At 46.9% G+C, this 16,875-nt stretch overlaps 1 protein-coding gene across 2 annotated transcripts in view; it reads right to left on the bottom strand.

The window, feature by feature from the left end:
• Positions 1 to 16,875, bottom strand: part of NME6 (NME/NM23 nucleoside diphosphate kinase 6) — a 148,696-nt gene that overhangs the window by 73,838 nt on the left and 57,983 nt on the right. For both annotated transcript variants that reach the window (XM_069629479.1, XM_069629478.1), the window contains exon 5: positions 13,289 to 13,449. In XM_069629479.1, coding sequence (XP_069485580.1) covers positions 13,289 to 13,449 — 161 coding nt within the window. The remainder of the gene's footprint in view (positions 1 to 13,288; positions 13,450 to 16,875) is intronic.

Here is a 16,875-nt window from a genome sequence, read left to right as displayed (position 1 = left end):
GCCCATCACCATCTACCCTTATAATTCTATCCCACCTTCCCTACTGAACCCATACACATCCTTCATTCTGCCAACCCATCTTGTGGTCCATTCGCACTGCAACTAAAGAACTCACTCCCACCATCACCTCCTAGCTTCTGCCTCTTCAATCTACCCCTCTCCGCAGGCCTCTTACCAATCTGCTACAAAGTAATAACTGTAATCCCTATAATCAAGAAACGCGCTACTGACCAAAAAACTCCCTCCTTCGACAGACCAGCCTCTCCCTACCCCATCAGTCAAACATCCACAAAAGAGTAGTCTTTGAAAGCATGGCTGAATAGCTTGTGGATTCTGTACTCGTCTTCAATCAGACCTTCAAACACTCAGCTGAAACTGCTGTCATCCAGATCTTCAACATTCTCACCACTAAAACCCCTCCACCCCTCTACTGCCGCCAGGATTAACCTTATGAACATAAGGAAAATCCATCCCAATATTGCACGCCATTTGACCGAAACCTGAATCTCTACCCTTGTGCTTAGTCAATTGGGCCGTTGCTCTAGCCTAGCCATCTCGTCCTCTACATTAAACAAAAGGACATCAACTTCACTAAACACACCCTCTATAATCTAACAACAATCCTCTACCACCTCTGCTCACCAGCACATGCTGGATGGCTTGCCATGAACAGTTTATTGCTCTATAAATTCATAATTTTCATCTACAAATCTTTACATGGTCTTGGCCTCGTTAGCCTGCAGACTCAATCTCTCGTTACTCTCCGGCTGATACTTGTATCTCGGCAACAGGTCTGTCCCAGTCACAATAAGGGATATGGCGTGGATACGTAGGCTCCAGAGGTTGGACTGATTGGGTCAGTCTCACTCACTTGCCCTCTGCAATAGACACTGGACACCAAGACCTTCTTCAAGCACAGGACCAGGTGGAGCCAAGTACATTTAGACTACATCCAAATGATCACCCCCTTTGTCCTCCCCCGATTCTCCCCGCAGGAATAAGGCAAGGACAGCCAGCATTCTCAACACGCTTTGGCTGGTAAATATCTTCAGTCCAGAATCCTCAAAATATACCTTCCCCACTAACCTTTTCAACATTAATTCTTCCAGTCTTACATAAAACACTAAAAAACACACACACACACACACACACACACACACACACACACACACACACACACACACACACACACACACACACACACACACACACACACACACACACACACACACACACACACACACACACACACACACACACACACACACACACACCCCCCCCCCCCCCCCAAAACAAGCGGATACCAATTCCAGTGAGATGTCCAAAGCTCACTTCTACCATCCCACTACATAAACATTCCCTAACCACCAGACCCACCACTGGCAGAACTCCCTGGTAGTGAATTGAGCAGGATACTAAGACCAGGGGATCCCTTCTGTATACACACAACCAAAGTGCCCTCACTGGGAAGTACTTAGACACTTGCATAGTTTTCATGGTATATGTATGGTGGCATGCATCAGTTGGTGCATTTCAGGAAATTTGAACTATGTTACATGTCTGTGATTGTGTGGGCTACCAAAATTGTCAAACCTTAGAAAACCCAGGAAACCTTCCTAGGAGCCACCAAGTACTAATACAACAATATGTGATCATTGAAACAGTCAGTGACTACATTCCATCAAAAACAAGAGGCTGCACAATTAATAATTGTTCTGTATAATTGTTCTGTATAATCTTCTGATATGTCCAAATATAATCTTGATATACAGTGAAGGCAGATGAGGAATGGAAAATGATAAACAGAAAAGGCATATTACATTTCAATGAGCATTGGCTATGGAACAGGTTTTGTTTATGTAAATATATCTGATGCTTATGCTTGTGGATTGTACATAATTTTAGAAATGCATGAATTGTACTAGAAGTTAAGGAAAAGATAGCGTGTCAATTGTGGGGAGTCAGAATTAGTAGACGGATAAGGTAGCATGTTGAATTATGTGTCCCTTTATTTAAAATAAAAATAGTCCAATATGACCCGGTTTGCCTTGGCCCTAATCCCATAGGAAAGAAAAGAAGTCAAAAGGGCGATTGTCAGGATATCCTACCACATCCATCAGTTCACTAGAAACCTAATCTAACCCGATTCCTGTTCCTACCAATAAAAAAGAAAGAAGCCAACAAAATTAAGGCTATATGGCTTCTTGACGAATGCTTGAATGGTGGTTGGTTTCTGACTCACTATTATGTTTCAAGAAAAAGTGTCCCTTGGCCCGGTTTGCTCAGCCACTGTAATGCCTTTTTCACCTCCCTGCGCCCTGGGTTACGAGTTAACTTTAAAGCAGCATCCTTTCTTCCTCTGTTCTCTCTCTTTGAACTTGAAGTCAATGTTTGTTCTTTTTTTATCATATGCTTTTTATCAGTCTCGAGCCTGTGATAAACTTGGGGGTTATTGGGACTTGTAAATCCTGTTCCTGGTCGTCAACAGGGGCCTACATTCCAATGATATTTATACTGTTCTTTCCACTCTTCCTGTTGGATACCCCTGCCCTGGAGTGTCGGGTTTCACAACCCACATTGGGTATTGCCTTTCTTTGGCCCCTTTGCAGGGATCTGTGTGATTTTTCGGTCGCAGAAAAGTCAGCAATGGAAAAGTTTGCATGAGAAATGTACGAACCACAAAAGGTTTGTACATTTCCCATGCGAAAATACATTAAAAGCCCCTACAAACCCACCCCCCCACCCCCACCCTACTTACCTTTGAAGAGGCACTGTGTCCTTGCGGCACCAGTTCCCTTTCACTTCCATGATGGAAAACATGTGCCGCAGGGTCTTTTTTTTTGTTTTTTCCTTCTTTCTTCTCTTCTTTCGGGCAGCTGCAGGGGTTTCCCCCACAACACAGCAAAGTACCGTGAGCAGGGTTTTGCGGGGTACACCCCCGCAGCCCCTGTTTTATTTTTTTCCCCTTTGTCGGGTGTGCAGCGGGGGTCCCCCCCCCCAACTCTGGCTCACTATACCACTATACTGTATAGTGGGGTGTTGCGGGGGGGAAACCCCCGCAGTCTTCTTTTTTTTTTACTAACCTAAAATGCATGCCACCAAAGGTTCGAACGTTTGGTGTTCGAACCGTTTGATGGTATGCATTTTTCTGACTTTTTGTTAAGTCAGACCTTTTTTTCGGTAATTTCGTACAGTTCCCCTTGCGGGCTATATGACTCGTATCCCTGGTGTTCATCCTGCATTTGGGGTCATTCTGTTCCTAACCCACTTTGGGGTCATTTGGGTCTCAACCCACCTTGAGGTTCTCTGGTACTCACCCTGCCTCAATGTCTGTCTAAACCTTGCTGCCCGATTCCGGACTTCCTTAAGCAACTGCGTACCTTCTCTTTTCAGGTTGAGCCCCTCCATTTGGGTGTGTTGGGGAAGTGGCATGGTCTCCCTCCTTTGGCGTTTCTTGTCCGAGAGGAGGCTCCCTTCCTGCCAGTTTCCAGCAGGGCTTTGGCCACGTCTCTGTTTTTTCTTGTGGTTTGGGGGCTCCAGGTCCCTCCACTGAGCCTGCTGTGCTGAATCTCTCTGCGGCTTATTGGCCTGCAGTGCTGCAGGCTCAAACGTGGGTCGGCGCACCCCATCAGGTGCTGGCTTGTTACTCCAGGACATACCTCTTTCAGAGGAGAGTCCTGTATGGCTCTGCGGAAGGGCCTTGGTGTTCCCTCCACCAATGCGGATGGGTACTCCTTCCTCCTTGTAGCAAAGGGGAGGGATTATGCCCCTTCTCCAAGTCGCTTTGAGGATGGTGGCTGAACAGGGTCAGAAACCATACCAACCTTTGGTTTATTAATTGGTAACCCAGTCATTACATCAATACCCTAGTAACCAACAAACTGATTGTATTCTGGGGCAAGGGAGGATAACACATATCCCTATTTAGGTATTGCCTGTCCTCTAAGGTGCGTGTCACTCCGAGAGGGGAATCACGCTTACCCTGTTCCCTGTCGGGTGTTAAGCTTAGCAGGCTCACCTCCCTAGTCCCAAAGGGGGTAGCTCAGCCTTGGGTAGAGGGGACACATTCTCTGGATTGGATTTGTCACACAATACATTTTGCAGAAACTCTGCTGTTGAGCTCTGAAAAGCATGCAACACAAAGATGATGAATTGTGACGTATGTGGTGTATGTAGTATTAACGGATCGGTTTTGAAATTTTTATTTTTAGAAGGTCTGTTGTTTGATCAACTGGTAATGTTGAAGAATGTTTCTCATGCAAATCCCTAGTGAAAAAAGCTGGAATGCGTAGTACATGTATAGGGATGGTGCATAAAGAATATAGCACACTGATGTCATCACATTTACCAGCGTGGTGACATCACTATGAGAGACATGCACGCCAATGCTACTTGTGCCAAATTATTCTTTTGTAGATTATGAGCTGAGGAATGCTTGGTTTTACCCACTCTGCTATTTCTTTGTAAAAAGCTCCACATTTTTCACGATCTTGGAGAGTTCAAGTTTCTATTTTGTTTTATCTTTGCCATTTAACGGTTCATGACTTAGAAAATGTTTTATGAGCACGAATATTTAATTCCCCCTGAACCCAGGGGTTTTCATTTGACAATGCAGGTATTGTTTTTTAAGTGCATGAAATAATTTCTGTTTGTATGGTACACTATTTGTAACCACAATGGAAAGTTTTTTACTTTGTGGCACTGTTTTTGGTATCGCCCCATCACTGTGCATCCCAAAATGCAGAATTTTCCAGCCGCATTTCCCTTTATATATGTGGAGGGGGTGGGTAAAGTTAATGATAAATGTGAGGGGGTGTGAGGGCACTGCAGGGGTGGGGGCTCTCCCCTCACATATATATGCAGTGAAATGAGGTAAAAAAAAACAAAAAAAATTGACATTTTGGTTACACGCAGTAAAAAATGTACAGTGATCACATAGATTGACTGTTTTTATGTCTACATTCTAGAGCTTTAGGATTTTGTTATGTTGAATACAGGTATGATTTGCATTTCGTAGGACTATCTTTTGTACTACCATGGTTAGTATTGTCCATGTCTGGAGGGCTCTAAGAAAACATTTCTGTTGCCCAGTTTACCAAGATGGCCGCTGCCTGAAAAGCTCCGGCAACGACCATCATTTATCCTTCTTTAACATTCTGTCTCCCCTGTCCTCGTCACTCAGACGCAGCTGGAAAGTGTCTCTGGACCTCCCGGGCAGGCTGTTACTGGTGTGCTGGTGAGATCTCCCCCTTTGGAGGCTGTGGCAGAGGGGAGTGGTGTGGCGGCCACAGGCGGAGGTGTGTGGGGGAAGGGTCATCACCCCAGCTTTGGCGGGTCACGGAGAGCGCGGTGACGGCAACTGATCCGTGTTGTCAGGAGGCGGCTGAAGCGGGCTCCGGAGAGGCGGAAAGGAACCCAGCGGCATAACACAGCAGTGGAGCTGGTGAGGAGCATGCAGTGACCACGGCGGGTGAAGATCTGGGAGGGACCCGTTTACTCCGGTCCCAAGTGCGGGCAAATACTGGCTGTCTGGGTGGTGGCGTGGCGTCAGCGACAGAGCCGTGTGTCAGGCAATACTGGCTGCCTGGACGGAGGCGGGTGGTGGAGCGCCTTCGCAGGCGGTGTACTGTTGGAGGTGGGCTCTCCATATGCAGTGGAACATTACATCCTGGTAGGTTGTACGCACTTTGGACAGCAGGAATCTTAAAGTGATAAGGCAGTGGATGCCGGGCACCTACAGGTTCGGAGGCTTGTGACTACCTCCTTTAACAAGGCCACATTCCAAAGCCATTACACCAAGCAAGGATGCAATTGGTCTGAAATTGGAAAACGTTAACTATGCCACCCATATTTAGCAATTACTCTAGCAGTAAATGTGTCCAGTGCATGTCTGTTAGATAAACATCCATAGAGGCAAACATCCAACGGTGGGAGGCCCCCATAATTGCTTGGAGCGGCGACGGCTGGCAGAAGGGGGGCAGTGGTACTGCAAGCTGGCCGCATAGCATGGACAGGCAGCTGGTGATGGACCGCTGAGTTAGTGGCTGGTGGCAGGGCTGGCACCCATATAGCGATCTCTACTGGAAAAGGATCATCTGCCCTAAGAATTGGGGTGGGCCCTGGTGGGCGCTCTGCCTCCTGTTTGGATGTCACCCCTGGACAGTAGGGAGAGTTGTGCGGAATAATTTGGAGTGCCAGTGGAGGACTGGACAGTGGTGGGCATTTTTGTTGGGGGCAGAGGGGAGCGCCTTATGATATACCCTGATTGGCAGCGCGAGTACGCCTAGGCACAGCCCCAATAAGGTGATTGCTCGGATATAAAGCAGTCCAGGGTGTGGGGACCACCAGCTGGGCCCTGCACAGGAGATATGGGCAATCAGAAGAAGCAGGCGAGAATGGATCTGTTCGCCCGTGCAGATCAGGCCCAAGCCCCAGCTGCCACTCCGCGGACGCTGACTCCTGAACAGGTGCATATTGCCACCCTGAATCAGAACCTGCTGGCACTTAAGGGGAGCATGGACACGCTAGGGGTCAAGATAGGCGCCCTCACTTGCAAGGTAGATATCTCTGTGGTGCAGATCGAGAAACTGTGCGGGCGTATGGAGGAGGTGGAGCAGAGAATTGGGACCACTGAAGATAATGTTGCGGTCCTCCAGCGCGAGGTCTCCAGTCTACAACAAGCGGTGAAGATGATTGCGGCCAAGAATGAGGATTTGGAGGGACGCTCGAGGAGGAACAACATCAGGGTTATTGGTGTTCCGTAATCTACACACATTGATAATATGGAGAAATTTGTGGAACAATTGTTGCTGGATGTACTTGATAATCCTTTGCTGTCCAATATGTATATGGTGGAGTGGGCTCATCATTCATCAGCAGCCAGACCGCCCCCGGGCACCCCGGAACGCCCCATCATTGCAAGGATCTTTTGTTACCGCGATAGAGACGCTATACTACGAGCAGCTCGAGAGAAGGGGGAGCTGCGATGGGGGGCTCCACCATGCGGCTGTTCCCAGATTTCAGTCCGGCAGTTCAGGATCAAAGGAAATCCTTCCAAGTTGCCAAGAGTATCCTGAGGCGTAAGGAAATAAAATGCTCTATGATGTATCCGGCCAAGTTGCGAGTGCAGCATAATGGGTCGGTGGTGTTTTTTACTGCGCCAGAGGCTGCGGAACAATTTGCGAGAAACCTGCCGGAGTCTAAGGGGTCGCCTCTGCACCGGCTTGATACGGTTTTGATATCCTGCAGTGTGGGAATTTGCAGATATGTGGGGAGGTTGTTGAATGACTTAACTTGGAGTGGCGGGAGATATGTTATTCATAAGTCGTTGCCATAAGGAACGCTTGGGTTGCCCCCAGTGCCCCAGTTACCACAGATGCTGCGGTGTATGTTGGGTTTGGTTGGGCTGGTAGGGGGGGAGGGGTTGGGGTGCTAGTAGGTTCTTGTTTCTGGCGTGGGTGGGATGGGGTGGGGAGGGGAGTCTTGTTGTGGATTACCTGTTTTGTTGGTGGGGGTAGGGGGGGAGGGACTCCAGCTTTGTATCAGAAGGGGGCTGTGATTTGTTGGTGTGCATTGTCTGATGGAGGTGCTGTACTTGCAGGGGCTAACCACCTGGAAGAGGTTGATCATGTGGTTAATTGGACTCTGGTTGGTCGCTTGAGGAAAGTAATTGGTATAGGAAATGCTGTATCCGGGTTGATTGTTATTAACGTGGGAAAAAGTGGTCTGCTTCCTATATATTGGGTGTATGGTTTTGGCTTCAAGTAGTATCCCCGGGAAAAGTGTGGCGGTGATGTCCTGGAACAACTGGGGTTTCACTAACCAGAAGAAGACTAGGTTTATAGCCAATGACTGTAGGAATCATGGGGTGAATATATTATGTTTGCAAGAGACTCATCTTACTAGAGGCATTGCACCTCCCAATTTGGCTGGGATGGGGCTCTCATAGGTACTCCGCGTCCTATTCTTCTCACTCCAGGGGAGTTGCTAGGTACATACATAGGTCGCTGCAATACAGATTTCATGATCAGATATTGGATGAGGAGGGCAGGTTTTTAATACTGGCAGGGGAAGTAATGGGGTTCAAGCTCCTGGTTGTGAATGTGTACGCTCCAAACGTAGATTCTCCAGAGTTTTTTCATACATGTGCAAGTCATCTCTATAATATTTCCTGGGTATGAAACGGTATGGGCATGGAATAATATTGCGTGGACCCATGACTTACACGATATATGGCGCAAGTTGCATCCCATTGATAAGGAGTTCACGTTTTATTCAGGAGTACATGGGAGTTCGACTAGGATAGATTATGTGATGGCCTCTGGGCCCATGCTGGGTGCGGCCTCCAAGGCGCGTATTCTGCCCCGAACCTTGTTGGACGACTCCCCTGTGGTGATCAAGTTCAACTTCGCGCCATGCACACCTAATTCCTTGCGTTGGCGATTCCTCGGGGCTGCACTTCAGGAAGGGGCATTTCGGTCCAAGAGAGAATGATGTGGACATATTTTTTCAGTTCAATGTAGGGTCAGTCCCAGATCCAGGCATAGTGTGGGAAACGTTTAAAGTCTATATACAGGGGTGCTGCATTTCCAAGGAAGGTGGAGTGTTGAAAGCCATTAGAAGGTCCATGAGGAAGCTAGAGGCCGAGATCAGGGAGGGGGAAATGAAGCAGAGTACCCAGGATACTCCTGAACTTTGCAAGGAACCTAAGCGGCTCAGGGAGAGGCTACAGGAGTTGGCGACTTGTGAGGATAGATATCTGGGAGATCCAATACAAGCAATGAAATATGGTTTTATTGGATCTGCATAACTGAAATAGAGGGGGACAATGGGGTTTGTATATGGGATTCAGTGGGGATAAATGAGAGGTTTTGGCGGTATTATGAACAGTTATATATGTCGCGACCCACTCCCGGGCATGATGCGGAAGAAGAGGTTCGTTAGGCTATAGAGTTGCTGCCCAATGGGAAGGCTCCGGGAGTAGACGGCATTACGGCTGAATTCTAGAAGGCCTACATAGACTTGCTTACTCCCCACCTCCTGGCGATGTATGATAGCGCCATGGCCAGCGGTATTCTTCCTGAGTCCACTAGATCTGCTCTGATCACTGTACTGTTGAAGCCTGGGAAGGACCCCCAGTGTTTATCATTTTACCGACCACTTTCGTTTATGAACACAGATAATAAAATCCTGGCCAAGGTTCTCGTTAGGCGGTTACTTCCTCATATGCCTGCCTTGGTATTGGCGGATCAGGCAGGATTTATCCCTGGGCGTTCTACTCAAAACAATCTTCAGCGCCTAGTCACCCTGTTGCATAACGTTAATCCAGATATTCCGATGGTAGTAGCCGCCTTGGATGCCGAAAAGGCATTTGATTCGGTAGAATGGCCATTTCTGTTTGAAGTCCTCCGTCGGTCTGGCCTGGGTCTCACGTATATTCATTGGATTAAGCTCCTATACTCGGCACCCAGGGCAGCAGTATACACTAATGGCCTAGTCTCAGTGCTGTTATATCCCTCGCGAGGCACAAGTGCCCTTTTTCCCCCGGTTTTATTTGCGCTGGCAATGGAGCCTCTTGCATGCCATGTTCGAGAATCCCATGCGCAGAGAGGTATATATGCATACACACATCTGTCCATTATATCTTAGTATGCTGATGACGTTCTTCTTTATGTTAAGCACCCGCACCAGAACTTGCCCCCATTGATGAAGGAGGTATCGAGGTTTGGGGAACTGTCTGGATTTAGGATTAATTGGGAGAAGTCGGAGGTGCTCCCTTTAACCCCGGTAGTTCAGAGGGCGGATGTGAGTGAGAAATTTCGGTGGTGTCTGGATGGTATCCGTTACCTTGGTATTATGATGTCCACGATCAAGGATAAGTTATATAAAGATAACTACCTTCGCCCGTTGGAGAGCTTGGAGCAGAAACTGGAGATGTGGAAACGGCTTCCTTTGTCTCAGGCCGCCGGATCGCTTTGGCGAAAATGGTGATACTGCCCAGACTTCATGTGTATAATGATGTACCGGTATGGCCCCCAGCAATTATTGGGCTCGTATTAAGAAATTAATGACAAAATTGGTGTGGGCGGGCAAGCAAGCTAGGAGTGCGTATGCTACTCTCACTAGACCGTACGGGGGAAGGGGCTTTGAATACCCTGATATTTATCTTTATTATTTAGCTGCACAGGTGCAATATACATCTGGTTGGGACCCTCTGGACACAGCGGCACCGCATACTAGGTTGGCCAAGGCTCTCGCTCATCCCTCCATTCTTTTGGGAATGCTGTGGGGTAACATGGACGCGGTGCCGAGGGGAGAGGTTCAGCCGGTGGAGATAACATGTAGGGCCTGGGAAAGGGTCAACCTGTTATTGCAATCCGTTCAGCTTTGTGTACCTGAGCTGCCAATGTATAATGTAATAGGGATTCTGCTTACGTTTGAGAGATCCTTTAAGGAGTGGTTCCAGGCGCTCGCAATACAAACCCTGGGGGATTTAGTGCAAAACGGCCGGTTTATACTATGGGAAGAACTTGTGGTTAGAGGTGGTACGGACGCAGTGACCTTGCTTCAGTACTATAGGCTGCAGAGTATCCTCAAGGCTAAATGGCCGGTTTTCCCACGAGCACCCTGTCGGCGACCGGCTATGTGCTCTATAGTCCACCCCACATCATCTCTAAAGGTAGTATCCACTATTTATAAGCTGGTAAGAGAGGGGAGGGTGATGCGAGAGCTCTCATTCAAGAGCAATTGGGAGGCCGCTCTTGGGAAAGCACTGGGGGAGGAGCAATGGAAGCACGTTTGCACACAAACACGACATATCTCGCTGAACTCCCGGTATAGGCTCATTCACTACAAGTACATACACCAGGCCTAACACATCCCGCTCACGCTTAGTAGATGCTTTCCGAAACATTCATCGGCATGTAAACGATGTAGGGTAGAGTGGGCAGACTTTTATCACGTCTGTTGGAGCTGCCCAAGAATTAGGACCTTCTGGGGGAAAATTGAAGAGGCCATGTCATTGCTGTTGTCATTGATGCATGTATGTTCACCTCAAATGTGGCTTTTGGCATTGATTGAGGGGGGTAGCCATACTGGAGAAAAACTGCTGGGTATGGCATCTGTGATGGCTAGATATCTTGTGGCTAGAGCGTGGGGGAAAGCGACCCCCCTACCTTCGCTAAATGGCTGGACTGTATGGACCTGTGTGAACGACGGGAAACCATGTTCGCTTCAATGCTTCCAAGTGCAAGTCGGCCGTTGGATTATTGGGCCCCCTATAGACAATATCGAATGGATATGGTGCAGGCAGTTTACTCCCCTGATACCGCACCGGACGGCTGAGAGAGAGGAGGAATACGTATGCCATTGGGGTGGCATATCCTGTGTATGTGAATGATAACTTGGGACAGTGCAAAGGTGGCTCAAGGCGGTATTAAAATGGACACTGAATGGGTTATGTTCTGGGATGGCAAAGTTGCGAGTCTGCAGTTGGGGATTTGAGGGGGGTGGGTAGGGGATTTGTTTAGTCATTTGTGTGTTTTGTATTTTGAAATAATAAATAAAGTTTGAAAAAAAAAGAAAACATTTCTGTTGATATTTTCAGATATTGCCCTGATGAACTTGTCTCCACAAAATTCATTGGCCATACCGCATCTGCCTTCATTGTATATCGAGATTATACTTGGACATATAAAGGGTTTATACAGAGAAAATATTCATTGTGAAGTCTCTTGTTTTTGATGGAATGCATTCAGTGATATTTTGAAGGATCACGTAGCATTGAATTACTACTTGGGTGCAAGGTTTTCTGGGTTATCTAAGGGTTGATATTTTTTCCGTTTTGAGTATTTGTTTTTTTTTTGGTGTGTACGAAATCCTTGGAAATAACTTTCATAGTTCAGAATTGCAAATAATCAAAAGGTGGTGCCCATTCGTTGGCCTTCTTTTATTAGATAGAAAAATTAAATGCACTATTTATTTACACGTCTTTTTGCTTGGTTCATGTCGTTATACTAAAATAAATATTTCATTGATTGTAAGTTAAGTCGGCATAATGATGTGGAGAATCAAATTGAACTGTACTACAAGTTAGGATGAATTTGTTTGAGAAGAGTTGTCCTTTGGTACACTTGTGTAATGAATATTGGTGAATGAAGATCTGAATTTGGTGAAATATTTTAGATTTATATTGTTATATAGCTTTCATTATAAAATGTAATTTTGATTATTGCAAACAAGTGACAAAGGCGTTGCATAAGGAGAAAGTATTAACCCAGTGGTGGTACAGTCAGGATGAGAAGTTTGTGGTTCGCTGGTAGCAACATCAGGCAGGGAGGACGGTGGAGAACAGGTGGTGGCATCAAGAGAGCGAAAGGATGGGACTACCACAACATCTGAAGGAAAGAAGGCACGCGATAGGAGGAGGCAGGAACATCAGGATCTGAAGGTGAGACTAAGATGAGGGAATATGCCAGTCCTATAGCCAGACATGAGAGGAAACTAATGGCACGAGATTCCCAAATTAGTCTTGGGGTATGGGAGGATGGAAGGCTACAACTAGTCCACCTGAAGAAGGGTTTGAGTAACCAGAGAGCCTGCAGTGCTCATGTAACTGACAAGGGTTCAGGGACATCCTTTGAACTATGATAAGAAGGAGACAGGGTATTTGTGGTACCTCCCAAGGGCAGACCCATTCAGACTAAGGATAAGCTATCCCAGCACATTTCTGGCTTTGGGAAGATCTTGCTTATACTTTGTAGGCCCCTTTTAGTAAACACTCTCGAAACGAAGGGGTTGAACTCGATATACGGTCTCAGTATACCTATTGGTCCCAGATGTCCTCTGTGACAGGGTAAAGCCTAGTTGAAGCAAAAGCACCAACCCACAGACCAAATAAAACTATGTTCATATACACCAAAAGAAACAGCAGCAATATACACAACATGCATATCCACCACTGTGTTCACCCAGACCATGTCCCAATGGATTATAGATCACGCACAACTGCAAAGAATCCTTGCCCTGCCTCCTCTGCTCTTACTAACTAAACGCCTTATCGTGCACATCTCAAGGTGCGAGTAGGCCAGGAAAACAGCAGCACTGCTCCCTTTAAAACCCAGTAACACAACACAAGAAGAAAGGACAGACTCAAAGGCACTGCAATGCTGCTAGAAAAAAAAACAGATCCTGGAAACTGTTGAATGGAAAGTGCTAGATGGTCCTACAGGCAAATCCAAGCATGCCCCATAAGACGGAGATGGGCTATACAACAAAAAGAATCCCTTACCGGAGCCATGTGTTGTGTTCCTGGTGTCAGTTAGACCGTATGTTCCACGGATGGAATCTGGAACAGTGTAGCGGGCTCTGAAGACCTTTGTAGGGCCCATCAGATCCCTCCAGAGCCGTATCGCATCTTCATGAGCCAGAATGTATGCCTTTATCGGACCACTAAGAGGAAAGACATCAACATGAGTGAATTTGAATTCCAGCAACACAGATTATCTGAAAAACGTGGAAGATAACCTCTATCGTGTCAACAAATTGCTTCGGACAAATAAATGATAAAAAGGTGTTATTAGAAAAGAGAAAGTGATGGTGCCAGTCAGAGGAACGAGAAAGAAGTGGATCATTTTAGACAGTGAGCTGAGCAGTCAATGGTTTCAAACAGTGAGCACAGGAACAGATTGGCACACAGAAAAATAAGCAGTCGATTGCGGCAGTCCATAATGAGATGGCGTCTGGGTTAGGGAGAATTCTCAATATGTGCTAATTTCTCTTACCTTTTGAGATCCCCAGCAACTTTGCTGGATTTTTAGCATTTGATTTTTTTTTACCTGGAAAGAGTGCAAGCCTTTTTCCCCCACTCTTTCATGTATTTTGATGTGCATTTACTTGTGTTCTTTGGTTATGGTGTTTTAAACAAACTTCATGGCATCATCTTTTTTCTGTGTGGCACACAGCACCTTTCAGACTCCCCAAGGTTTAAATAACTTCTCTGGTACTGACTACTGTCTCCCAGAGCATGCAACGTTAAATTGACTTTACTATTCGCTTTAAATTTACTGACCCAGCACATACGATCTTCCTATAGAGTGCTGGAGGGGTTGCTTAGCTTCCCCAGAGTCAAAACACTCATGTAACAGTAAACTGTTACCCTTTCCTACTTTAAATGGCTGGTGGCAGTGGTTTAGATCAAACTACCATGATGTTTCCTGACCACTAACAACGGTAGCTAAAAATAGGGTCAGCCATGTTTTTCAATATGGCGGCCAAGACCCATCTGTAAAAACAGACTCTGGTCATCTTTTTTCACCATTTCTTTTAGGAAAGGTCCTCTTGTGTTTGTCTCTGCGTGTCAAACCAGGTTTGGTCCCTTTGTTTTTTGGCCTTTGGTGGGCTTCATTGCTGAAGCCCTCCTCTTGTGCCTGAGTGTCTGGGGTGGTCAGGATGTGAGGGTGGTGCCGAAACGCCCTATGCTTAGTCTCCTAGGATACCTGAAAGCACTCTGGCATGATTGGCCGGCTGGCTGTCTGGCAAGGACAGCCATCCTGCTGTGTGAGTGACAGCCAGGCTGGAATGAATGGGGCGGGAAACTGTTTAAAAGCAGGTCTCTGGGACTTGGAAAGCAGAGTCGACCGCTGGACGAAAGAACCGAAAAGGAGAGGAAGGAAGAGGACTGCTGAAACTCCTGGATGACCGGTAAAGCCCTGCTGCAGGTCCAAATTGCCTGAAACTCCGACAGAGAAGCCCTTCAAGGTTAACTTCTTCCCTTGAGGTGGTGGAAACAACCAACTTGCAAGCCACCTGGACACTGTCCCCATCTGGTCGAATTTTCATCAGAGTGCTGTTGAAAACCGGATAGCCAGAGGGAAGGAAACCAGCTCATGGACGTTGAGGCACTCGCACCTTAAACCGTGTCTTGCTACAGCTTTTGGCCTCTTCCCTGGGCAGTGCAGACACCTCCCGACATCCTCCTTCTTCTGCCCACGGCTGAAGCTCAGGAACAGCGAGATCTGCTCAAAATGCCAAGAACAACTGCCTTAGCTACAGCTTTCTTCATTGACAAGGTACTGTGCAAACGCGGTCCGGAAATCTTTTTGGCCATCGAGAAAGTGTGTGAAACTTTCCTCAACTACGAAGGCTTGTCCTTCCCTTAACATTTGTCAAACCTTTTGCCTAGCCAAATCCTTTAAAAATCTGTAGCAAAGACTTAACCGTTACTTACCAGAACTGTGCTATCCTATACAAAAGACTCTGAACCATTGACTTTGGCCCAGGCCTATTGACAACAATTGCTGGTTGTATTTAACTGAAACCCTTTGCCCTGCCTATGAATGTATTTGGGCTGTCTATTCTTATAACCTTGTCTTTTCCCTCCTTTATTTTATGTATCTGAAGTGCCATTTTGCTCCCACTTCATTTTGGAGCTAAACTTGTTAATTTACTTACTGGTTGCATTTTTGTGGTTTATTAGTGTGCGATATTGATCTGTTTGTGCTAGTGTAATTTTTTCTAACTGACTGAGTAAATAAATGTATATTCTTTTACCAAGAAACCTTGAGTAAGGGTCTATTTCTTTTTTTTTAAACTTTATTTTTGCATTTTAGTGAAACATGTGTACAAACAAGCCAAAACAGTGTGCTGCAAACATGCCGCCGTTGCCCCCCCATGGCCGCCCCCCCACCCACCGACAGTCCCAATACGCGACGAGCTTCTATTGCTTTTGGTTTACTCAGGTGTAGTTTGCGGTGGCTGATCAGGTGGCTCGGTTGGCACGGTGCTGGAGAGGAGGTGTGAGATGTACGGGCCCCAAATATCCGGGGGTCCCGCGTGGAGGGGTAGTGTCTTTATGAATTCCGTTTCTGTTTCTTGGCAATAGATGATGTCTCTCCTCCAGTTCGCTTGTGTGCGGGGTGTACCTCGTCCCCACGCCATGCCCAATCTTCTACGTGCCAGTACCAATAGCATGCTTGCCAGTTTTCTAACATGCAAGGATAGGGGTCTCGTTAGCCCTAGGAGTGCCACTAGTGGAGAGTGCTCCACCCTCTCGCTGATTATTGCGTCAGTTTCATCGAGCACATCTGACCAGAATTTGGTCACTGTTGGGCAGCTCCACGCCAGGTGCAAAAAGTCAGCATCAGGGGTCCCACATCTGTCACAAGATGCGTTTGACTCGGGGTGATGTCTGTTTCTCTTTTTGGGGGTATAATAGGTTTGGTGCAGAAAGTTGAAGTGGATTTGTTTCAAGCGGGAGTTGAGTGCCACTTTTTGAGTCTGTTGTAAAATATAGTCCCAGTCTTCATCTAGAATGGGTGTTTGTAGCGTGGTTTCCCATCTTGCTTTCGTTTTGGGGTTTGATGGTAGAGTGTCCATGAGCAGAGCTTTGTAGATAGATTAGACCAATTTGCCCTCGCCTTGTGCCTGAATAACTCTGTGCAGCAGCTGCCAAGTGGGTGGTTGTTGTGGGAACGATGGAATGAGGGCCTGAAGGGTGTACCGCACTCTAAAGTACATAAAAATATCAAGGGAGGAGGTGCTACCTTTCTCCTTTGCTTGCTGCGGTATTATGAAGGTGTCTTGTATGAAAAGGTCACCTAGTGTATTTATTTTGCACTTGTCCGCCCAGTTCAGAAACACTTTCTCAGTGGAGAGTGGGACTTCGGGGATGAATTTACCGGGTAGTAGAGGAGAGTATCTAGAGTGTATCTTGTACTTTTGGGCCATTTTCTGCCATATTGTGTAAGTAGATTGCACTACGTTCAGCGTCGTGTGTGGCACAGCCTGTTTGCTGATGATCACGGCCCTTAGCAGGTTGGGTGAGGCTAGTGCCCGTTCGACCTGTACGTGTGGTCTTACGAACTGGGGCTTATACCG

The sequence above is a fragment of the Ambystoma mexicanum genome, chromosome 12 (genome assembly GCF_040938575.1).
Source record: "Ambystoma mexicanum isolate Mex_15411 chromosome 12, UKY_AmexF1_1, whole genome shotgun sequence".
Classification (NCBI taxonomy): domain Eukaryota; kingdom Metazoa; phylum Chordata; class Amphibia; order Caudata; family Ambystomatidae; genus Ambystoma; species Ambystoma mexicanum.
This window is presented reverse-complemented; position numbering and strand designations above follow the sequence as displayed.